The sequence below is a fragment of the Oryctolagus cuniculus genome, chromosome 15 (genome assembly GCF_964237555.1).
Source record: "Oryctolagus cuniculus chromosome 15, mOryCun1.1, whole genome shotgun sequence".
Taxonomy (NCBI): Eukaryota; Metazoa; Chordata; class Mammalia; order Lagomorpha; family Leporidae; genus Oryctolagus; species Oryctolagus cuniculus.
The window spans coordinates 37,068,538-37,093,131 of NC_091446.1; the positions used below are offsets into that span (position 1 = coordinate 37,068,538).

The 24,594-nt window shown below is 48.0% G+C and overlaps 1 protein-coding gene across 4 annotated transcripts in view; it reads right to left on the reverse strand.

Moving 5' to 3' along the window:
• The window catches only part of PDE6C (phosphodiesterase 6C), a 56,205-nt gene that overhangs the window by 10,242 nt on the left and 21,369 nt on the right, over positions 1-24,594 (reverse strand). For all 4 annotated transcript variants that reach the window (XR_007911048.2, XM_051823943.2, XM_070057590.1 and 1 more), the window contains 7 exons: positions 19,795-19,944; positions 19,104-19,247; positions 17,506-17,574; positions 13,086-13,232; positions 12,738-12,845; positions 12,264-12,373; positions 7,076-7,163 (listed from right to left, as the gene is read on the reverse strand). Coding sequence is in view for 3 of the 4 variants with exons in the window: in XM_051823943.2 (XP_051679903.1) it covers positions 7,076-7,163; positions 12,264-12,373; positions 12,738-12,845; positions 13,086-13,232; positions 17,506-17,574; positions 19,104-19,247; positions 19,795-19,944 (816 nt within the window). In the remaining variant the exon portion in view is untranslated. The remainder of the gene's footprint in view (positions 1-7,075; positions 7,164-12,263; positions 12,374-12,737; positions 12,846-13,085; positions 13,233-17,505; positions 17,575-19,103; positions 19,248-19,794; positions 19,945-24,594) is intronic.

Genomic DNA, 24,594 nt, shown 5'->3' on the forward strand with positions numbered 1-24,594 from the left:
CAAGTAGTAAAAGCAGATCCTTAGTTCTTCATACCTACCAGGTCTAGGTGTGTTATGAGCACTCTTAATCACCTCCCAACATACCACAGCACAGAGAGGTTAAGTCACTTGCTCAAAGGTACTCAGCTGGAATGTGGCGGAATTGCTATCTAAACCACTGTAGCACAACTACAGAGTTTATGCTCAGTCCCTACCCTATACTACTCTCAACACGGACCCCAGGTTCAGTTCCTGGCTTCACCACTTGGTATAGTCTCAGACATTGAACTTCACATCTGTATTTGTTTACTCAGTGGGGAGAAAAACAACTGCCCTGGCTAACTGCCTCGCACAGAGTCTGTGTTCAAATAAATCACTGTGGAATGTTGAGTCCGTATGATAACAGGAATGCATTGCAGAACTACAGAAACCTGTGTCGTGTAATGTAACATTTTGAGGCTAGCTCCAGGCTAAAATAGAACTGCAAGCCTAGGACCAAAAGTGGCTCTCAGCCATTCCAGGAGACTAAAATGTTAGAGAGCAGTAATTGGATAGGAAACCAAGTCTTAGACACTAAACTATATTTGTAAAAACACGTGTAAGTACTAGTAAGTTGTGGTTTTCTCCATTAAAAGAATGTGTTCATCAGTTAGCCTTTCTAAGTTGATAGATTGAAGTAACAGCTGTGGAGCACTGCAAATTTCAATAAACAAAAAGACGGAGTCAATGTCTTACTTGGGACCGTTCACAGCAGTTCACTGGGCGTATCGATGTCTATCTCAACCAAATCTGCCCACAAGTCATTTTCAACCCAACCTGCGCTGGCCAGGGAGGGGCAAGTCAGTGTCGTCCTACTTGGCATACCCTGACTTTGGTCTGACAGTGGTCTTCCCTTTGGACTGGCAGCTGATCCACGGCGTACTGACATCAGTGACGCACCGCCTTCACGTGTACACTGACAGGCTGGTGTTCCACAAGTAGTGCGTGTGACATACTTTGGAGATTCAGTAACACTGAAAGCCAACCTTGATTGCTGAATTAAAGTTAAAAAAAAAATCGGGCCAGGGAATTTATGAAAATGCCTTAAACTTCTTTGACAAATTAATACAGCCCTTGAAGTCATTTAAAAATGCAAAACACTCTGCTAAATTCAAATAACCCTTTGGGACTGAAACTCCCTTGCTGCCACAGAACTGCACAGAGGACAGAATCTATAACCATTGACCTAAGGAATCAATGTTGATTATGCAACAGTTCAGTGCATGTTGCTTGTTTGTAAACTTGGACACCTGTTACCATTTGACAGGTGTTCAAGTGTAGGAAAGAAAAAGCTACATATAAAGAGATACAGAGAGATTACTAATACAGTTATACTCTATTTGTCATAACCTTTTTCCAACCCAAAATAATGAAACTGCTGTTCTAAAAGTGAAAGATTATCCCCCCAAAAAATTTGCTGTTAAAAATGAGTCAATACTACAATTTCAAAAATTGACATAATTGAGAAAAATGGAGTTTAAAGTTTTCAGCATTGCTTCCCATGTAACACAGTATACCTAAATTGCACTCATTTTTTTCTCCCTCATTTTCAACTTTCACCTGGAAATCTGTACAAGTCTGCTAATTTAAAAACCTTTCCTGGGGCCAGTGCTGTGACATAGCAGGTTAAGCTGCCACTTGCAATACCAGAATCACATATGGGCACCAGTTCAAGTCCTGGCTGCTCCACTTCCAATCCAGGCCCTGCTAATGGCCTGGGAAGGCAGCAGAAGATGGCCTAAGTGCTTGGGCCCCTGCACCCATGTGGGAGACCAGGAAGAAGCTCCTGTCTCCTGATTTCTGCTGTTGTGGCCATTTGGGGACTGAACCAGCAGATGGAAAATCTCTGTCTCCCTCTCTAACTCTGCCTTTCAAATAAATAAAATTTAAAAATAAACCTTCCTTAATGCTACATTCTTTTCTTTTTCTTTCACACCCGAATTTCTTAAAAGAGCTAAAGTGGCTTCCTTTTAAGGGTTATGGGTATGGATTCTTACAAAGTATAAAAGATGCTGTTTTCTTTTTTTGTATTCCTAGAAAGCTCTTAGCCACATTTGAGGCCTATGTCTAATAAACATTTGAATCTCATCGTATCAATACGTGGATATATATATATATATATATATATATATATATATATAGCTTTTCCCACACTTCCTCTAGACTCAGTGCCATTCCAACCAAAACAACAAATTTGCTGATGTGTGATTGTAAATTGACAAACATCCTAAAATTCATGTGGAAGTGCAAAGGCTCAATAATATTTGTCTCAATTCAAAGCTGAACCAAGAATAAACAGTGGAGGGTGGCTGGTGGTGAGGCATAGCAGGTAAAGCCACCGCCTCCTTGTGGGCACTGGTTTGAGAACCAGCTGCTCCACTTCCAGTCCAGCACCCTGCTAATAGCTTGGGCAAGCAGAGGACAACGGCACAAGTGTTTAGGCCCCTGCCACCCACTTGAGAGACCTGGAAGAAGTTCCTGCCTCCCAGCTTTGGCCTGGTCCAGCCCAGCCACTGTGACCATCTAGGGAGTGAACCAGCAGATGGAAGATTAATCTGTCTTTGTAACTCTAACTTTAAAATAAATAAATGGAAATCTAATGAAAAAAAAAAAGATGACACAATGGGGAACCAGTGTAACTCCTGACTGCAGCTTCCTGCCCAGACAGACCTTGGGAGGCAGCAGGGTGACTCCAGGAGCTGGCTTCCTGCTGCCATGTTGGAGACCTGAATTGCCTTCCCTGCTCCCAGCTGCAGCCCGGGCTGGACCAGGACTCTTGCAGATATTTGGGGAGTGAGCTAGTAGATTGTGGCACACTCTCTCTCCCTCTCAAATAAATATATACAATTTCTTAAAAAATAAGCAATAATGGCAATTATAGAGTACAATGCAAATCTTATAAATACAGATAATGATAAAAACACTAATAAGTGCCTTCTAAAGCAGAGAGAGAAATGTGAGGAAAAGTAAAATCCTCCTAAATGGTTCGTATTTCATAGCAGGGAACTAATAGGTACTGTAAACTCTTAACACAAACAGCTTTAAAATGTCAAACATCTCAACAGCAATAGCTTTGGAAAATTTTTCATAGATACTAGTCATTTGAGACGGCCCTTTAAAAACTAACATCTCTTATGATAAAGACAAGGAAGTTCTGCAATGTCATTCCAGTGCTGTTCTGTTAAAGTCAAGTACAATTAAATCTTTTTTAATTTTTTTTTTATTTTTGACAGGCAGAGTGCACAGTGAGAGAGAGAGAGAGACAGAGAGAAAGGTCTTCCTGTTTGCCATTGGTTCACCCTCCAATGACCACAGCGGCCGGCGCATTGCGCTGATCCGAAGCCAGGAGCCAGGTGCTTTTCCTGGTCTCCCATGGGGTGCAAGGGCCAAGGACTTGGGCCATCCTCCACTGCACTCCTGGGCCACAGCAGAGAGCTGGCCTGGAAGGGGGGCAACCGGGACAGAATCCGGCGCCCTGACTGGGACTAAAACCCTGTGTGCCAGCGCCGCAAGGTGGCCTATTGAGCCACAGCGCCGGCCACAATTAAATCTAATACCTTTAAGATAAGGAGACTTCCTCTCAGCAATGAGAAGGAACAAATCACTGACACAGTGACATTGGAGAAATCCCAGAATTCTGAAAGAAGTCAGCAAAAAAGAGTGCTTTTCATATGTCTACACTTAAATCTAGAAAGTCTAAGCTGATCTGCAGTGGCTGAAATGTTGCCAGGCTGCCTAGGGCTAGGAGCGGATAGAGGGATGGGTGGCAGAGGGGCTCCAACAGCCATTTGAGGTGAGAAAAATGTTGTGTAACTTGACTGTGAAGTGGTTTCCCCAGTATAAAATGCCAAAAAAACCTATAGAACCTATAGAACTCTACACTTTAAAAGGGTGGAGTTCATTGTATATATATTAGACTTCAATGAAGTTGATTGAGAAATATAACTTTGACTTCAAAAAGTAGCCTGGGCAGTGTGATCATATTTCTCAAAAATCGTGGCTGCCCATGAGGCCTGTGCACATTCCCAGGGTGACTGCAGAGAAGTTCATCCGATGTTCATGAAATACCTGCAGCTTGGCGCTAGCATCATTTGTTTGCCAGAATATTGTGCCCAAAACATCACATAGAGGCAGGTGCAGCTGAGCGAGAGAGCCGGCCCCAGCGGGGCCTCTGCTTGCTCAGCTGGCTTCACTGGCTCACAGAAAGCCTCTATTTTTATTCTCTCTGGACTTTTAAAAAAGGCAATAAAAACATGACTTCTGTGTAGCACACCCAAGCAGGTAGACACAGCTTGAATTCATGCTGGTCGGAGCTGTCCGGGAGAGGCCAGGGAAAGTACGGGCAGTTCTCATCTTCGGTGTGGTGCCTGGGACACTGTTGAGAGAAGATAGCAAACCTGTTCTTGCCTGGCTGGCCGCTGTGACGTAGTGTTTAATTTCTTCTTCACTACTTTGTATAAAGTGGGCCAGGCTGATGGGGTCGGTATGAAAAACCATAAATGACATTTTCATATGCTTTGTGAACTTTGTAAAGAGGCATCCGGAATAGTCACAGCATTCTACTATTATGCTAAGTAGCTTATTTTTTCATTTCTACAGTATATTTTAGTATTAAAATTTATACTCCTACAAATTTGGCTAGCAAAGTTCCCGCCTATTCATTGAGGTGAAGAGGTTGAACCCTGTCTGGTTTAGAATCCTGGCAGTTCTATTCCTTAAAGCAATAAATCCAACTCTACTAGGACATAAGGACATTTCAGTTCAAAGTTTTATGACGTCAAAAAAAATGCTTCAGTCATTGCCACTGATGCCAAAATTGCTGGAAAAATTCCAAGGATTTCCCTTGAATAAGCTTAATGGTTAATTTTATGGAATTAAAAGAGCTGCGTTATTTCTACAAAGGATGAAAAGCACATCCAAAGCTGGAGAAGTGTCCATTTTTTTTAAGCATTCAATTTGCTCGTGAACAAGTGTCGTGTGACTGCATCGCCTAGCGACTCTATTGACAGGGCTTTCAAAGTCTGCAATTAGCAAGCTGAATCGTATTGTAGAGAGGTCCTTGAAAATGTGCTATGGATTACTGACATGCAATATTCCTGTTTAGAAAGAATAGCAAGTCTTTATATAGCCATCAAAAAGCCGGTCTGGACTGCAAAGTAAATATTAAAAAAAAAAAATGAAGATGGAAAGCCCTAACTCTATTATACACGGTCGAAGCCCAGAAACAAAAACACACAAGACACCAGGAGCCTCCCAGCATAAACACGCGGATACTTTTCTACAGTTCTTCAAGTGCATTTTGCTGTAGCTGGTGAGTCTAAAATTGGTAGGTCATAATTGACACTATCTCACGGTGGTATCATAGAAATGGGAGAATGTGCAGAAAATTCTTACTGAGAAACCAAAGATTGTCCCACCCAGTAAAACAATGACTCATAGCAAACGAGGTGATAGCAATCCACCCCTACCTTCCTTTTAGTTGCCATAGAACAGATATGGTCTACACTGTGGATGCTGTAGCAGGGAACAGTTCTGTCTTCACATCAGCTTTAATGGAGGTCTGATTGAAAAGACAAACCCCCAGACCCCCAAGTAGACAGACTGGCCAGTAGCTGGGAAACGAACCTCGGATCTGTGCTCTTGCCCAGTTAAATGGATGATTCTGACGCTGTTGGTCCGGGTACTCACAGGCTAAGGAGCACCATCTAGAGTGACACAGGGGCTGTGGTTGGAAATGTTTTGTCCCCTCTGCAACTGTTGGTATAGATTCCCAGTGTATTGTTGAGAGATAGTGGGGTCTTAAGGAGGTGGTCAGCTCATAGAGATCCATGCCTTTCTCTGGAGAGCAGGTTGTTAGAAGCAAGGCAGCCCCACACGTTTCCACTGTTGCACACATACTCACCTGCCCTTCTAAAGCCAAGCAAATCTGGCTGCCTGATCTGGAGCTTCCCAGCTTCCAGAACCATGAGCCAAAACAGACCTCTGTTCTTCGTAAGTAACCCAGCCTCCGGGGCTGTGTAATAGCAACAGAAGCGGACTGAAGCACAAGGCTGGCACTTGGCTGTGAGCACCGCGGAGTGTGGCACACTGCGCAGGCTTAGGTGAGAACTGTGCCGGGGGCTGCAGCAGTCACAGGCTCTGGGAAGGACTCAGCTGCCTTCTCCTTTGCTACTTTTCTGCCCACTCTGCCCTGGGGTTGGGGGGTTTCCTGCTTAGCTCATGGGGACCATTTTGGTTTTCCATTACCCAGAAGTCTCTAGTGTTATTTCTAAACTTGGGTGCATTTCTGTGTTTCTGCCCTGGACCTTTAATGAAAGATGGTTATGGAAGCTGAAAGCAAGCCCCCACCTCCAGGGCGCTTGTCAGTCCTGGCGAGTGCATGACTTGGACCAGGTTCTCTGCCACCAGGTGAAGCAGGGTTCCCCTCCATCTGACAGTGACTCCTTTTAATGCTTCTTGGCTTGGAACCTTGCTAGGAATCTATGACCAGGTGACACCTGCAGCTTTCCCTCAGGCCTAAGTCCTCCTTCAATGACATTAACAAAGATGGGGGTGGCTGCACACAACACTCGGGAATCATCAGGAGTTCAAGCGATTCAAAGCCATCTCCATCCCCACCCCTGCCCCAGGCCTGCCCCAAAGGCGATCCCTCCCTAGGGACTCTCAGCTGCCTCCCTGGTGGCAGGTGCCCAATTCTGCCATCCATCCCCACTCCTGTCCCCTCCGCTACCCGAAGCCTGACCTTCTCAAAGGTACAACCCAGTGCAGGAACCACAAGCTCAGGGGCAGGTAGCCTGTGCTCCCTCCCTGGTCATACACACATGAAGACACGCAGGGCCCTGGGAAGCGCTCTCCTCTTTTCCCCAAGACCCACAGAGCTCCCTGACTCCCAGGGCTCCTGCTCCTCTGAACCCCATCTGCTGGTTCAAGAGCGACAGCCAGCCAGCAGTCTGTCGGTGGGTACACGAGGCTCACGGCAGCGACCCCAGGCTGCCTCTTCCCAGGCGTTCTCTGTGGGCCAGTGCTTTGGTCCCGGACCCGTGAACGGCCCACGTACCTCGTCCTGCAGCAGAGTCTTACTGTACTCCAGGTGGTGCCTCTCCAAGATGGAGGACCCGTGAAGCTTTGCCAAGGGAGATGTGGATCTAGGAGGAGACGGGCCATAACTTTAAAGGTTATACGTAAGTCCACGCAATACAGAATCTTTACGGTCATGGTTTTTATTTTATTTTTTTATGTCTTCCCTCTCCCTTCCCAACCAATGTTTGCAAAATCATTAAAAATGACATATTGAGGGGGAAATTTTAGGTTTAAAAGATGAGAATTTGCTCTTTTCAATAAAAAGAAAATCAACTGATGTGTTGAGTACCAGCAATGCCCCACCCGCCCCGCTGTTGGAGGGCCTGTGTTTGAGTCTCTGTTACGTTCCCCATTCCAGCTGCCCGGGAATGTGCACCCTGGGAGGCAGGAGGGTTCCTGTCACCCATGTGGGAGACCCAAACCGAACTCCTAGATCGGGCACTGACCTGGCCCAGCCCTGGCTCTTGCAGGCATTTGGGGAATGAACTAGAGGAGGGAAGCGCTCTCGCTCGCTCGCTCTCTCCCCCTTCCCCTCAGTTGGTCCTTTAAGTCGATAGAAATATATTAAAATGGAATTAAAGTTATTAAATATTTCAATGGTATACTGAAGAAAGAAAAGCAAAGCACAGCATTAAGCAATTTCCTATATGTACAGTATCTGGCAACAGCAAACCTGAATTAGTGAAAATAACTTGGACTGCAGCTGTGTCCAGCCACTCAGAAAATAACCGAAGGACAGAACCTCAAGCCATAGAAGTGATGTGTGATTTGACTATTCCACTTACCATTTCCCTGTCTTTCTAAGAATAATTTTTCAAAATCGAAACTATAGCAGTGGATGGTGATAAGAAAACACTAAGGTTTTTTTTTTTTTTTTTTTTTTTTTTTTTTTTTTTTTTTTTTTAAGCCCAAATTAGTAACATCCCAACTTCCTAAAGAAAGTTGACAATGGGGCTGAGGGGGGCTGGTGCTGGTATTCTCTGGGGAATTTAAGATGACGAGATGATTGAAGAGTGGACAAGTGTAAAATTTTACCCTATAATTTAGGCAGAAAATGGTGCAATTTGTAGATGAGAGGAGATTGACGTTAATCCCTGAAACAGGTAACAGATGGCTTGTGAGCACCCACAGAATAATCTCCAGGAGCTGCAGGGATGGTTAGAAAGACAAAGCAAAGCCAGGTCAGCATGGTGAACCCCCTTTGGGAGGGTAGACAGAGGCCAGGCACGGCCTGGGCCAGGTTTCAGCGAGGCAGCCGAGAAGCTGCCCGTGGTCTCCTTCGTCTGTGCACGCTGGACCACCGAGTGTGCTCCTGCAGGGCTGACTCAGCTTTCTGGAGAGCAGAGCCCCGTCTGCTGCCTAACTGAGCACCTTGGCTGCTCCCCGGTTTCCAGCCCTGCACCCTAGAGCGCTGCCCTGGCTCTTGCCCTCATGCACAGCTCCACCTGACCAGTGAACGCGCACAGACGCCGGGCTGTCTGATTTCAATACTGGGAAAAATAAAGGCACTAAGCTGACAGAGTCTTTTTTTTTTTTTTTGACAGGCAGAGTGGACAGTGAGAGAGAGAGACAGAGAGAAAGGTCTTCCTTTTGCCGTTGGTTCACCCTCCAATGGCCGCCGCGGCCGGCGCGCTGCGGCCGGCGCACCGCGCTGATCCGATGGCAGGAGCCAGGAGCCAGGAGCCAGGTGCTTTTCCTGGTCTCCCATGGGGTGCAGGGCCCAAGCACCTGGGCCATCCTCCACTGCACTCCCTGGCCACAGCAGAGAGCTGGCCTGGAAGAGGGGCAACCGGGACAGAATCCGGCTCCCCGACCGGGACTAGAACCCGGTGTGCCGGCGCCGCTAGGCGGAGGATTAGCCTAGTGAGCCGCGGCGCCGGCCAAGCTGACAGAGTCTTACATAGAAGTTTCAGCTGAGTAGAATAAAAAATTAAGAGGATGAAATTTAATTAGGATTAAATATGAAGTACTACTTCAAACTACGTCTTGATGATGTCGAACCCCAAGACCCATATTTTAAGAATGACATAAAACACTGGTTGGGTTCAGAGAAAAATGACAATTAAAATTACATGGCAGAGAACATTACTTTAAAAATAGTTCAAACAACTTGATAAGCTCATCCTGGAAAAGCGAGTCTTTGGGGACGGGACGTGGTAACTCCCTGTAGTAAATGAATGAACAAACTGTGGACGAGAAGGTAAACTTACTCTAGTAGAGCCAGAGAACTCAGTGAGAACAAACAGAAAGCTGTAGGGAGACCAATGGAGAACACTCAACCATGAGAATTTTCCAAAAATAGGATGAACAGAACAAGTGGTTCTCCATTACGGAAAGTAATCAAATGTGGGCCAGAGGACGCAAGAAGGAATACAGTAGAAGAAATGTCTACATTGGATTGGAGTGAGATGAATTCTACAATTCCTAAATTTCTGATAACTGCATTTCTCCAGGGATAAGATCAAAGAGACCAAAAGATCAGAGAACAAAAACTGAACAGGGAAACTTAGATGAAAGGGACAAAGAATTCTATACACATAAAAATATAAAACTGGTTAGAAAAATGAAATAAATGCAGAGGATATAAGAACCTGAAGGAATAATAAACATTGGAAAACAGCCAGGTTTTTAGGAGACCATCAAAGGGCACAGTCAAAGGTTGGGAGATAAGGTTGGGACCTGGAAGCAAGGGCCTCAGACCTTTTGGAGACAGGTAATCAGATCAAGGGCACAAGGTCAAGCCAGAAAACAATCAGCTGTGTCCCAACAGCTCCAGGCCACTCCACGTGGCCTCACTGGTACCACCAGCATGAGAATAGCAGCTCATGCTCATTCAACATTTTCATTGGCTGCACTTGCCAATGTAGTGTCTTTTTATTTTTTATTTATTTGAAAGAGTTGAGACAGAGAGAGAGAGAGGTCTTCCATCTACTGGTTCACTCCCCAAATGACTGCAACAGCTGCAGCTGGGCCAATCCGAAGCCAGGAGCTTCTTCCGGGTTTCCCATGTGGGTTCAGAAGTCCAAGAACTTGGGCCATCTCCTGCTGCTCTCCCAGGCATACTAGTAGGGAATCTGGATTGGAAGTGGAGCAGCCAGGACTTGAACCAGCATCTATATGGGATGCCAGCACTGCAGGCTGGGGCTTTAACCTGCTATACCACAGCGCCAGCCCCACTAATGTGGTGTCTTGATATTTCTTTGGACACCTGGGCAATTCTTCCAACACAATAGGGGTCCATAAAGTGACACTTCAAGAATTATTATGGAGGGACTGGTGTTGTGGCTTAGTGGGTAAAGCTGCCACCTACAGCTCCAGCATTCCACATGGGCGCCAGTTTGAGTGCCTGCTGCTCCACTTCCAGTCCAGCTCCCTGCTGATGCACCTGGGAGAGCAGCAGAGGATGGCTCAAGTCTTTGGGCCCCTGCACTGATGTGTGAGACCTGGAGGAAGCTCCTGGCTTCAGATTGGCCCAGCTCCAGCTGTTGAGGACATTTGGGGAGTAAAGCAGCAGATGGAAGACAGGTTAAGTGACTTTCCCAAGGTCCCCAAAACAGGAAGTAGTTACACCCCACAAACTCAGATTCCCAAACCCACTCTCTGTAAAATGCTACAGCTCTGGAGAGGAGTAGGTAGTGCTTTAGAAATGGGGACAAAGTGTGGCCCAGGCAGAGTATCTCAAAAACCACCATCAAGGTGCTGGCTGGGGGTGACCATTGCTCATGAATGTGTGTAAGTTCTCAGAGACCATTCATTCATTTATTTAAAAGGGAGAGGGAAAGAGGAAGACAGGGAATGGGGTGGTGGGGAGGGAGAGAGTGAGGGAGGGAGGGAAGAGAGAGAGAGAAAGGGAGAGGGAGATCCCATCTGCTGGCTCACTGCTAAATGACCACAACGGCCAGGGCTGAGATGAAGCTGAAACTGGGATCCCAGAACTCAATCCAGGTCTCCCACATGGGTGGCAGGAGCCCAGTGACTTGAGCCATCACTGCTGCCTCCCAGGGAGCTGGAGTGGAGAGGCAGAGGCAGCTATGAACCCAGGCGCCCTGACATGCAATGTGGGCATCTTGACTGAGAGAAGCCTGCCCTGCTGATGAATTGTGGCGTGTGACAAGGACATAATCACTGGAGTTAATAGTCTGTAATATTTATCGACTGCCATGAGCTGAGTACTTTTACATCCGTGATTTCATTTTACATTTCCAACAACCTTACCTGTGAGATCCTGTTATTATCATTGCTGCTTTCCAGATGAGGGAATTAAGGCTCAAAAAGTTGAAGTCACCCATGAGCCCAGTGAAGCCAAGTCTATCCAACCCCAGAGCTTATATCCTTATTATTGCACTGCCTTTCTTAGGGCAAGACAGGAAGATGGCGTTGAGGTCACGATGGGAGACCAGCTGAAGAAGAGCTGGGTAGAGGCAAGAGGACCATGGAATGGAAGGGTAGTGAGTCCAGGAAGAAGCATTCCTTAGGTTGAACTGGGGGGTGTTCCACACAGATGGACAAGGGTGCTTCAACACGCTCATGGAGGGGCCAGTGCTGTGGCGTAGCAGGTAAAGCTACCCCCTGCAGTGCCGGCATCCCACATGGGCACCGGTTTGAGACCCAGCTGCTCCACTTCTGATGCAGCTCCCTGCCATGGCCTGGGAAAGCAGTAGAAGATGGGAGACCTGGAAGAAGCTGCTGGCTTCGGATCAGCCCAGCTCTGGCCATTGCAGCCATCTGGGGAGTGAACCAGCAGATGGAAAACCTCTCTCTGCCTCTGCCTCTCTGTAACTCTGCTTTTCAAATAAATTTTTTACAAAGTTCATGGAAGATAGAATTCAGAAAGAAGATTTTCTTGGATTTTTGAAAACCATGCGTAGTGTGTTCAGAACTAGCTTTTCCCATGCACTTTTTGAAGATTCCATGGTGTAAGCTTAAGATGCATGCACGTTAATGCGCGAATTCGATACTCTGACGAAACAAAGTTGTCGAAACAAAGAGTGAAGCTGTATACAAGGGAGGCAGAGGCATGGCTGGGCACTTAGACAAAGGAAAGAGGGCAGCGAAACACCCGAGAGTCCCAGATGTGGCCCCCAGGGACCGGCAAGTTTTCCGCCCCCGCTCAGCGTTTTCGGAAGTCAGCGGGTCCAGGCTGCGCAGTGCCTGTGCGCACTTACTTCATCTGGTACAAGTTGTTGGTGCCTCTGTGGTCAATGTCATGGCAGAACGCCGCCGCAAGCATGGCGAAGGCTTCAAGATCCGTGAAGTACTTCTTGAGTCTTCCTGTCTACAAGACACGGGTACACAGAACTAACAGACTTCCGTACCAAATCCGCCATGCCTACCTGCCACAGGGAAGGGGCCCCGGCCCATTTTTACCATGATTCTGGTCTAACTTCCTGGGCAATGCCAAAACCTAACAAGTGGCTGAATTTTGCTTCAAGAAGGTTCAGTACAGGAAGGTGTGAGTGATAATCCAGCCGGGTGCCCACAGATATCCGGCTCCCTGGGATCCTCTGCAGGGGGGCTTGTGGGCTCATGCCTGTGAACTCCAAGATTACTGATCTCGAGGGATGGCTCCTACCTATTTCTCATCATGTTGGAGCAGGAGACCAAGAGGTGTGCAATGATTTGTAGCACTCTGCACCTACCATCAGCAAGGTGAACATGGTCTGCCCTACGTTGAACCCGTGTCTCCAGTTGTGGTAGGTGACAGCGCGGTACCCCTTCCTCACTGTGTACATCCACCTGGTGAGGACCTGTTCCCGGGAGAGGACAACACCATTCAGACTCTGAGCAGAATTCCAAAGGTCAGACGGTCTAGTGACAATCTTATCGAAAAAGATGCGTTGGTCTTGTTTACAGGGGTTAAGCTGTTGTATTTACAAGGTTAATAATAATTTAAAATCTAAACTGAAGTTGATCTTTTGAACCACAGAAAACAGTAGCAAACTACGGCAACAGAATCGCTCCGTATTTTAAACAAAACACCCTCTGACCTCTACGGGGACTTTGAATTTCTCCACCACGTTGATTTCAAAAAACAGCCGTATTCCACACTTAATCAATCCGTGTTCCGTGATGGGAAAGTCGCTGAACCGGAATTCGTATAGTTCCACCTCCTTCGGGTCCGGCAAGTCCTCCTTCTGTTGAAATAAGGACGATTGTTTCAGGTTAAATCCGCATATCCAGCATTGTGTGTAAAGCCACATTACAAGAAAAGAATACCACGCACAGCCCACTGAGCCATTACGTGCAAGGCAGCTCTGGTCTCCCAATCCACACAGCCGAGGCCGAGCGAGATTTAAAAGCTTTCTAAGTGATGGGACCCCATTTCACACGCAACTCTAGCAGCTGATTTCTTTCTATGGTGCAAAATCCAATGCGTAGTTAGGGAAGCCTTACGCATTTTCATTACTCCCCTTTTTTCCTTTTCAAGAAGTATGCAAATACCAGGCAATTGTTTAATTCAATTCTCTTTTCCTTCCACACTCAGTAATGGTTTCCACTAGACTGAGCTCCACAGCTCTCAAAGCTCTTGTTTGCTGCCAAGTAGAACCTGTGGTGTTGTTTCAGGAAGCTGTGCCGTAAATGTTCCTTGAACGAATGAATGAAAGAATGTCCCCAGATAATTCACTTAGCTACATCTCATGAGTAGTTAAGTACGTGAGAAAAGAAAACAAAACATGAACCAGGCACATGGGCGTTGGCATGACTTGGGGAAGGAAAATGAGCATCTTGCCCTTAAGGAAATTCATTTACTGAAACGGTTTGAAAACCCAGACCAAGAGAGTGTGGAACCATCGGTCAGCACGACACGGAGTGCTTTCTGCTGGGGAGACCCTGAACACCCCGGGCAGGGGGAAGGGAAGCGAGACTGCAGAACAAGCCCACAAGCTGGTGGGAAAGGAAGCCAGTCCTGTGAGGGGAGGGCCAGCCTCGGGACCAGGGAATCAGCGCAGGCTCTGTGGTCCACCAGATGGTCCTGCAGGTGCCTCAGCCCGTGGGTATTCACCTTGGACCGTGCTGAGGAGGGACAGGCGGGTCACTACCTTCCTTCCATAAATCTACCATTTCCCAGGGGAGCCATTCATACTCTGCTCATACACATTTCACACCAAATGATGTGCGCTCCTTTTAAGCAAAATGCTGGCTCCTGGCCTCCCACCTCTGGGTCTGGGCTAGCCCCTCACACTCTTGCCCTCCCCTCAGTGGGGCAGCCAGCACCCTCCTGTTCCTCTTGGTCACTGCTGCCACCCTCCAACTGCTCACTTTGGGCAGAGATGGTTTTAGGTTTTCCTGCAAAGCAATGCCTCGGTGTTGGGTTCTGGGTAGAGGCATATCTATACCTGAAAAAGCCTCAGTATTCTCATCCATGAAATGGGACAATAACATTATTGTCTTTTTCATTTTAATTAAGAAGAATCCCAATTTTACTTATCCTTGTCAAAAAATCTGTGGCCTGTAGGAGCTCCTCACAACCCCCTTTCTCTCCTTCCTCCATTTCTCCCAGGGCCCGCCTAGGCCCTCAGCTTCCCCCTGACCTCCAGATTCTCTGCCCAGGTAGATCCCTCTTTTTCATTCATTCATTCATTCTTCATTCATTCCCAAACATTTCTGGTGTGTGAACACGCCCTGGGGATTTGGACCAAGCACTGGATGAAGCAGACGTGGTCACCGCCTCTCTCACAGCATCTCTAAAATCTCAGGAGGCTGAGACCTGCGGGGCACAGTGCCCCCTGCAGCTGGTCTCCCCGCAGGAGGGGCTCTGTCCCCATTCTTAGTGTTTTGGGGGCTGAGCTGTGAAGCTGTTTTGAATGCCGTGCGTGTGTAGGCACCGTAGGTGCATCGCAGCAGGAAGCGACGTAAGACTTTCCCAGGAGGACGACTCTCAGGCCCCCTGGGCAGCACAGGTGAGCTGATCCAATCACCCTCTGCTACAGAAACCACAGGTTCCGCAGAGCCAAAGCTTTTAAGTCTGTGATGCACCAAGACTGAGACCAGTAAAAGGTTCCTACTGACTTGCTAAGTAGGAACGCTGGCCTCCCAGGGCTGATTTAGCTGATGGCTAATGGCACAGAGGAAGCTGCTGCCGCCTCGCCTGGCACCGCAGTGCCCCCACTCCAGGCTTCCTGCCTCCAGCCCAGCAGGCTCCATCTGCCCCCCAGGGAGCACGAGTGTCTGATCAGGTGACGTTTCGAGCCCCAGCATGCCAGGCTGGCCTTGTCCTGCCTCCCGGCAGCTTGGCCCTGCTGCTCACTGGACGCCGCAGCCACACTCCCTCCCAGCAGCTTTGGTCTCCTAAGATCCATCATCGATCCACGGGTCTGTCCCCTCTCCATCTCTCGCGTCTCCCCGTCTTGGTCTGCTCCGACCCTGCTTCCCACTCCCTCTCCCAGCCATCACAAGGTCCCGTCATCGACTTCTGTCTGGGCGACCCCTGCTCTCCCCTCAACCCCGGCTGTGATGACATCAGCCTCTGTAGGTCAGCTCAGGCCCTTGGCCTTCCCAGGCCCTGGGGGCTCATGCTTTGGGAACAAGCATTGCTTGTATTTAGTCTCCCTAATACTCAGAGAGTTTCTTGCACCAGAAAAGAACCCCACTGCACTTTTACCCTCAGCACATGGCACCATTCTTTGAGCTACAGCCGATCTCCATAACGCCGTATGGGTGGAAACAACCGGATACAGGCTTCACAAATGAAGCACGTCTCTTGGAAGATCCTCTCCAGATATTCTATAGCTGGGCGAACGCTGGCCACGGTGCGTCTGTGAGTGGCCGGGAATGTCCTAGAGAGCAGGAGGAAGGTGGGGTAGGTGCCCACCCCCCACTTTGCCGGAGCCACAGCACAGCTACCGTGCCCTTTCCAGCAGACACACAAAACTGTTGTCACACCTACAAGGCCTGCACCTTCCCTGAACCCAAAATTAATGTGCACTCCCGGAGAAAGAACCCGAATGAACAGAAATGGACAAATCCTTATGTAGCTGAGAAATGACAGGTCATTTTGGAGAACAACTCTGAATTATACGTTGGCTTGTTCAAGTTCCCAGGTTTTATGCATCAGTGGCTTGGGATTAGCCCAGGGTGGATTTTACATTCAACACAGGCTACTTTGTTGCTATTGTTGTTGGGGGCGGGGCATAGCTCAACTGATTCTTTGCCCTCATCCTGCTTCTCCAACATGAGACCCTTCCTCCTCTAAACAGCGATCTAGAGGATGTCTAGCGTCCTGGATGTCAACTAGTTCTGTTTTACAAGATGGACTGAGGGTGAGTGAGGGCCTGGGATGAGGGCCTAGTGCTGAGGTCGAGCCAAGGAAAGTGGGGGCAGGAGAGCCTCAGCTGACCCAGAAACATGGACGGCAGCAACTGAGCAGTCAACATGGAGTCATCGGCCAGTGGTATAAGGCTGCCCATAAAGGGGCAGGCGAGCCGGCCAATCTAGCTTAGTTTTGCCAAGAACAGTGTGTCACAGTTTGGAAAGGGGCAGTGGAGAGTGGGATAAGGCAGTGAGGGAGGGAATTAAATGTGACATTTCAGTTTCATTCAGACAGAATTCAAGCGTCTAAATCTCGGTGAGTATCCTGGGAGTTTATGGGATCATGGAAGAGTCACACTCTACACTTACAAATAAGGGCCCCAGGCAGAACTAAGAGCATCCCTGCCCACACCCCGAACCAGCGCTTCATCTGCCAGAAGAAAACCTAATCCTCTTTGCAGACACTTAACAGCACTCAAAGCCTCTACTAGTGTTACCACAATTTCTGGTTTTTAATTAAAATTATGAAGCATATTTTAAAATAGGATCCCATGACTGAAAGCCAAGAGTAAAAGTAGACCAGACCTAGAGGTAACTCAGGTATCGAGATGAGTACATAAATTACGGCGGATAATTTTTTAAAAAATCAAGCAAAAGATAGTCAAATTAGATCACATGATAGAAAGTTTCAACACAGGGTTGGAACCTTGAAGACTCAAATGCACATTCTAGAACTGAGAACGACCACCTCGGACACTGAATTTAGTGACTGGGTTTAGCAGTCGATTGTACACAACAAGACAGAAGAAGTTGACTTCAGCCGGAAATCCAGCGGCCCAACAGCAAATGGCTGCGCCCAGGACAGTCTGGGTCCACCATAACCCTGTCCCACCCTCCGGGCAATGCACGCTGTGAAAATAAACAGGGCCTGCAGTCCTGTTGCGCAACAGGCAGGGGCTTAGCTGTGCACTGGACTGGAGGAGATAATGTAGGAAAGCAGGGAACCTGGAGGTCACCCTTCAGAAGGAACCTCCTTCCCTATCATCCTTGCAAAGTATCAGCAAAGAGGAAACAACATTCTTTAAAACACGAGGACGCAGGTCCTAACATACAAATGTTCTATCCAAAGGGCGTTAAGGGGAGAAGAAAAACACTTACCAAAATCTTGATAAGTTGTTTCTCCTCACAGTCTTCAATTGCATCTTTATTCAACTTCTCTTTAAATTTCTGCAACAGACAAGCAATTGAGGTATGAGACTCCTGCCAAGGAGGTGTCTACCTGATTTCTCTCCTACTAAAACCAGTGAAGATATATGTGTATTTAAAATATGCTGTAATAAATTCCATGACAGCGATGCACACTGGATAGGAGGAGACCTTTAGAAACTAGTTGTGAAAAGCCTGACCTAAGGAATAATCTAATACAGTTGATTTCCCCATCCTCCCAAAAGATAACAGTAGCTGCCTTTGAAAAAGAGGATGAGGAAGAAAAAGGAGGAGTGTGTGGGTTGTTTGTGTGTAGGCAACAAAGAAAGGGAAAAATGAGTGGCCTCCATCTGGTTTTCAATAGTTCATAGCGCTTTCCTCTTATTCCCCCCACACCTTCTCATTTTTAATACCTCAAAACTTCCTTTTTAAAAAATTATTTGAAAGGCAGAGTTACCAAGAGAGAAGGAAGGAAGGAAGAAGGGGTGGGGGGAGAGGGAGGGAGAAAGAGAATCTTCCACCTGCTACTTCACACCCCCAATGGCCATAATAGCCAGGGTTGAACAAGGGCAAACCCAGGAGCTTTATCCGGGTCTACCACCTGAGTGCAGGGGCTCAAGCACTTGGGTCCTCTTCCACTGCTTTTCCCAGGCCATTATCAAGGAGCTGGATTGGAAGTGGACTAATCAGGACTCGAACTGGTGCCCAGAGAGGATACACAGGCAGCGATTTAACCTGTGTTACACCACAACACCAGTCCCATATACCTCAAACTTTCAAATCAAATGCCTCTTAGCTCTCAAACCTCCCAACAAAATCCAAAACAAAAAAATTTTTTAAATCCAAAACAGAAAAGCATCCCCACAGTGCTACACTTAAAAGCCAGGAGAATAAAAAGGAACAGACACACTGGGTGCATAGTATTTTCCTACTTTATGCTGGTTAGAACACTGTTTGCAAAAATCCACTGGCTCTCCCATCATCCACGATACTGGTGCTGCCTGTGTGATCTTTCTGCGGCCAATGAGACTGTTAATGCACGCAGCAGGGCAAAGACTTGAGGTGGGGCTTGCTCTCCCGCATTTCTTTCATCACTGTAGCAAGAACAACTATCAGGTGGCTGCTTGTTCAAGAAAGATGAGAGACACATGGAGTGCGCCAAACTCACAGCTTGGAACCAAGTCGGAACCTGGCCAACCCACAAATGCATGAGCGAGAGGAGATCCTCATGCCTGCATGCCACTGAGACATAGGACTGTTGTTACATGACATTACATGACAACAGCTGATGATCCATCTCCTTTCCTGGAAACCTATGTTTACTTGAGTTGAGATGTCACTACGTCAGCCTCTGCAGACTCCGGTGCTGTTTCTAACAAACTGCTATTCCAACCAAGCGGCCTGGGCATCCAGTAAGAGCATGTGGGCCCCCAGGGTCCTCATGCAACCCCTCCTTCCTTACTCCCCAACGTCGTTTGTCAGAACCCTGGGTGACTAGGCAACCTCCAGCAGCTGTGGTTTGATAGCACAAGACTGAATTCTCTACTTACCAAAATAGACTCAATTTCCTCCAGAGTGGCCTTGGTGTGGTTCATGAGCATTTCCTGGGCGATGTCCTTTCTGTTTTCTAGCTTATTCATTTTCTCATAGGTGTCAGTATTTAAGAGAGACCATCCAAGAAATTGCGTGAGAGTCTAGAAAGTAGAAAGGCTCATTCAGCTTCTCTCAGGTTCAAGGAAAGCTGACGCAGAGGCAACACCGCGTGCTTTCCTATCAACCCATCTCCCCTCCACTGTCTTTTAATCAAAGAAAAAAAACATACTATTCATCAACCCCGAACAATAAAAACTGGCTAAGCCCTTGCATTGCCAAGTGTATGATGCACCCCAAATACGTTGTTCGTGGAGAGGAATTACAAACACCAGTGGAATAAGGCAGGACCTAAAAATTAGACAAAGAACTGGGGACAAGAACGAGAGGGAATAGAGGCAGAGAGAGAGAGAGAGAGACCCTCTTTCCTGTTTTCCTTGTATTATAAAGAATTTGGATTCAGCCACAATCGTAGATTTTTGTAGAAAATGTTGCTGTTTACAGAAATCAGGAAATAGAAGAAATGACACAGTAAACTGATTGCAAGTCATGTCCTAACTGCCTTCAGATGCAGTTCTAGAATAAACAATTACGCATCCTCTGTTATGTCACGAATTTCACCTGCCTCTGTCGTTGGGTTGCTGCACTTACCTCCGTAATGTGTTCATCATGCTCATCAAAAGGTTTTCCATCCTTCCTGTTGTAAAATGTTGCCACTCCCACGATGTCTTCCTTCTTGTTGACAATGGGCAGGGACAAGACGTTTTTAATGACCCAACCCGTCTCATCCACGGGTCCTTTCTAGGAACAATAAGGGAACAGAAGTTATTTTTGAAAACTTCTTGAGACTCTTATAGATTCATAGGATGTCATAAAAGAAATGTCCACAGAAGTCCCATACACCCATGACCCACTTGTCCCCAGTGGCAACACCTTGTGTAACTACAATACAATATGCCAGCAAGGAAGTACACGTTGAACAACCCACAGAGCAGATCTGGGTTTCACCAAACTCACATGCACTTATTTATACACACGTGGAGGGGGGGTTCCCATGCCAGTTTGCAGATTTTCAACCACTCCATCACGACAAGGCTCCCTCCCACCCACTCTTTACAGCCGTCACCCCACCACCCACCACTCAGTCTATTATTAAAGAATAACCTCTGGGTTTTATATGGGCAATTCCCACGTTGTGTCAGAACATAACTAGGTTATGTAACACATAACAGTGTTGTAAGTACTTGTATACATCCAACCAGATGTCCTAGAACCAAGGGTCTGTACTACAAAGACACTGGATTTTTCCCTTGGTTCCCCAGTCCTAGGTAAGGGAAATGCATCTGATCATTGCATTACCTCGCTGTTCTCTTTTCACTTTTTCTGTTTATCAACACTGGATCAGCTAAGTCTTTAGACTCAATTCTGCTGATACGCCTAGTGTGCTTTCTGACATCCTCGCTGATCCACCAAGAGGGTCTTTTGCCCTTTGGTATGTTGAGTTTGGAAAACATCTTTCAAGACTCTTTGATGGGTCAGGAATGGGGCTAGTTGTTGAGGGTACAAAGACGAATGAGTCACAGACTGTACCCTTCAGATGCTTACAGGCTGGGGATGGGTGCAGACGCAAGAGTTTAGGAGCATTTCTCAAAGCGCAGCCCAAAGACCCCACGGAACAGATTCTTTCTAGCTTGCTTCATAGTCTCTGGGCACACATTTCAAATAAGTCTCCAGGTAATTCTGGTGTCCCCTGAACAGGAAAACTGTGGAATGGCCTGTGTGCCATAGTAGCCAAGGACTTCCCTCACCACACTCCTTGTTCTCCAAGCTTCCCCCGCTTGCTCAGTCATCCTCAGTGGCCGTGGGAAGGCTTGCCTCGCCCAGGAAGCCCTAACTTCTGTAAGCCCTAACGCACTTCGCCTTTTCAGATTTCAACAGCACTTACAGCCCAGACCACACAGCTTAGCATTCCTTTTGTTAATGCTTCACAATTGATTCTGGTTTGTGGGATTATTTTCTAAACTTACCAAGGGATAAAGACTATTTCATAAATCATTAAATTTCACCCGAGTGATACAACAGTGCTGAGCATGTAATAGGCTCTCAGTAATTATTACATAAACAAGTAACTTGTTTATTATCCATTAATGGTGTTTATACTTGGAATGAAAAGCAGAGAAAACAAACCTCCGTTTATGTGCCCTGATGGTCAAATCTTTAGAAAACAAAATGCATCACACAGTGTTCTCAAACATTGCATCCTTGGAAAACACTGAGAAATCTTTATGTAATTATATGGACCTGGGGCAAAGTCATGAACAGGAAATATATCACATGTGCCAAATAACTTTACAACCAAAAGCACCCATGTATCTTATTTAAAGTTTCCAAAATAAATTGTACTACCCCTCGATTTTTCCATAAATACTCATTTGCTCCCTGTTTATACTGAAGTGTTCTGCCATTAGTTGAGTTTGTTGACAGGAAGGTGGTGTAAGAAAAACTAATAGGACAAAAATTTAAATCCGAAAATTCTGTGGATTTTTTTTCCCCTGCGAATTCAGATCTCCTTGCCTGGTGTTAAAGAAGGAACCCTCGAGCTCACTTCAAGGAACACTGTGGCAGGCAGAGCAGTGCCCCCACTCCGCCGAGAGCTCTCTATCCCACTCCCTGGCACCTGTGAATGTTATCGCCCACGGCACAGCGGAATCAATGTGGCACATGGAATTAAGGGAGGTCACTCATCAGCTGACCTGAAGGGAGAGAGAGGAACCTGGATTTCCCAGGTGGACCCAGCGTAAGTCCCAGGCTCCTTGAAAGTAACACAGAAGGTAAAGTCAGAATCCAAAAAGGAGCTGGGGTGGCAGCAGCGAGCCCGGAGGGATGCAGTAGCCGGCTCTGCAGACGAAGAGGTCTCCAGGCAGCCTGGAGGAGCCGAGAAAAGGCAGGGGGTCTCCACAAATCCCCACAGTCCTGCCAGACCTTGATCTCGGACCAAGACGACTGGTGAGATTCTGACTTCCGGAACCGTAAGAGAACGCATGTGTGTGGTTTTAAGCCACTGGGCAGTCACTGGTGACAGCAGCAAGAGAACACTATTGCACGTGCCCGCAAGGGGCATCGTGTGAGAGTCAGTGCCTCTGCTAGCGGCGCCTGGCAGAGCACCGGCTTTTCCATCGCACTGCTCAGGTGCGCAGTGGAGAACCGGGATGCCGCATGACAACAAGAGGGTGGAGTCTGGGAAGGGCAGCCGCCCCGCACCAAGTCTGCCCTCTGCCTGGGCAATGCCTGCAGGAAAGGGGGCAGAGGCAGGGAGGGGGCCAGAGAGCTGGCAGACAGAGATGCAGCCGGGATGCAGGGCTACGGAGAAAGGTAGGGGCAGAAGATTGGAATTCAGCACCTAAGATCCCAGCAAAGATGGCAAAGCAGTTTGCAAGGCTGTCGGGGCTTCTAGGGCCAGTCACCTGTCAGTGGAGTCCGATCATCAGCAGAGATGGGCTGCTTTCCTACTACTGCTCATGCTCAGTCTGCCCTGGAGTGCCGTGGAGAGCAGGGCCTTGGTGCACGTTGGACAGTGGGTGTTGGAGCACAGAGCCCATTGGATTTGCACATTCACAGCTCGAGAGCCGAAGAGCTCACATTCGGGGGCACCCACTGATGTTTTCTGGAGACCTGGGACATCCCCATGGACTGAAGGTTTATCCCACCATGGGACCCCCAAGGCCCCAGGGAGGTCCTCAGCCTCCTCTCTGCCAGGGCTATCACTGGCAATGGTGTGGCTTCCTGTACAAGAGGAAGGACAGACCCCCAAACCTTAGGGAGCAGCCCTGTCTCTCCTGGGCTGGCTCCAGCCCCACCCCTGTTTGACAACCATCGTCCTCCGTTTCCTTTCATGCATTCTTTCCTGGCATTCAGTTGCCATAAATACCGGGATCGCGCCGAGCACAGCGTGGTCACCAGTAGGCTCTGGTTGCAAGGAGGAAGCAGCTAGAGCAAATGCAGCCATATGGTGTTTGCGTGTTTCCATGTCAGTAGGCAAAGGGCTGGGCAGGCAGATCCCAGGGAAACTGCCCAGGTAACCAAGCAAGCGTGGACAGGTTCTCCGAGGCCTGGCTTGGGTCTGCAGCTGGGGAGGAACCATTCACACTCCAGGGAGGCTGGCTTTCCCGTGGAAGCACAGATAGGGCTGTGTGTGAGGGGGTGGGGTGTGTGAGTGGGTGTATGTGTGTGTGGGGTGGGGGTGGACATGTGTGGGGTGCATGTGTGTGTGTCTCTGTGTGTCCTCCTCAGACAGAAAGCCAGATAAGAGCAGTAACTACCAGGGAGGGCACGCTCTATTTCTGGTGGGGATTAGGGCTCTAATTGGATGGTTGTTAAATGCAGGACACAGCATGAGAAGTGCCAGAGGCCAGAAGAGGCTGCGGAGACAAATGCCGGCTGATCTTTTGTCCTTCGATGCCCTTTGAGGGGTGGGCTGGAGTGACAGGAGGCTGGGAGGTGGCAGGTGGGGAGGTGACAGGTGGGGAGGGAGCGACAGAAGATACACTGACTCCTGATGAACTAGATGAACTTGGATGAGAAGTCAAGTCCCACAGCCATGTCCCGGAAAAAAGCCCTTGTCTTAGTCCGTTTTTCTGCTGCTGTAATGGAATCCTACAGCCTGGGTAATTGAAAACAGAAGAGAAATGTGTTCCTGACAATTCTGGAGGCTGCGAAGTCCAACATAAAGGTGCTGGTGGGTGATGCAGGCTCTTGTGCCACAGAACGGGGTGGAAGGCATCCCATGGAGAGAGTGTGGGGAGCAACTCGGACTAGACTAAGTTACTGGAATTAAGACTTATTCTATGCATCTGCTCTCCCACAATATGGCGCTGAGAAGGGAGAAACAGCTTCTACGCAGCTGCCTCCAGTTCAACCAATAAACTGTAGGACCTACTCCTGATTGGAGGAGAGCAGCGTACTCGGCGTGTGGGTAGCAGAGTTGGGATTGGTGGAAGAGGACTATAAAGGAGGAGAAAGACAACATGCACCAGGAACATCTAAGGGGAACATCTGTCTGAAGGAACACCTGTGCAGCCCCCGAGAGGGCCGGCCGGCGGTGTGCCGCTCCCCCGCGGAAGTGGGGAATGTGGCAGGGGGAACCGCCCTTCCACGGAGGTGGAAGGGACAGTAGCCAACCCGGGAAGAACCAGCAGCAAACCCGGGAAGGGCCGAGCAAACGAAAGAACAGCGCAGGGTCCTGTGTCGTTCCTCCACGAAGACGGGGAGCGACATAATGGTGCCGTGACTCGGATATGAAGCCTAGGCAGGGTTTAGTGTCGTTCCTCCACGAAGAGGGGGAGCGACAGAGAGGCTAAGAGCGTGCCAGCTCCTCTCTCCTTCCCTTCTTAGACAGCCACTAACACTTTCAGGAAGACCCACCCTTAGGACTGCATCTGACCCTGACTCCCT